General features: G+C 29.9%; 1 protein-coding gene across 1 annotated transcript in view; it reads left to right on the top strand.

Moving 5' to 3' along the window:
• LOC113221800 (probable serine/threonine-protein kinase DDB_G0283337) overlaps positions 1-255 on the top strand; it is a gene marked incomplete at its 3' end in the record, with an annotated part of 1,903 nt that extends 1,648 nt beyond the window's left edge. Inside the window, exon 2 of the mRNA XM_026451131.1 lies at positions 2-255. Coding sequence (XP_026306916.1) covers positions 2-255 — 254 coding nt within the window. The remainder of the gene's footprint in view (position 1) is intronic.
• Between the last annotated feature and the right edge of the window lie 6 nt (positions 256-261).

Raw genomic sequence — 261 nt, 5'->3', positions numbered from 1 at the left:
ATAATAATAATAATAATAATAATAATAATAATAATAATAATAATAATTGTGAATATAATGACTGTACTGATAATGATAATGATGATGATGCACATCAAGGTGATGGTAGTAGTGATGGTAGCCAGAGAGGTGGTGATAATAGTGGTAGTGGTGATAGTGGTGGTAATAGTGATAATGGTAGTGGTAATAACGGTAGTAGTAATAACGGTAGTAATAATAGTGGTAGTAGTAATAGTGGTAGTAGTAATAGTGGTAGTAGTA

This window comes from Piliocolobus tephrosceles, unplaced genomic scaffold, assembly GCF_002776525.5.
Source record: "Piliocolobus tephrosceles isolate RC106 unplaced genomic scaffold, ASM277652v3 unscaffolded_27652, whole genome shotgun sequence".
NCBI lineage: Eukaryota > Metazoa > Chordata > Mammalia > Primates > Cercopithecidae > Piliocolobus > Piliocolobus tephrosceles.
The sequence above is the reverse complement of the archived record's forward strand: the minus strand, read 5'-3'. Positions and strand labels throughout refer to the sequence as shown.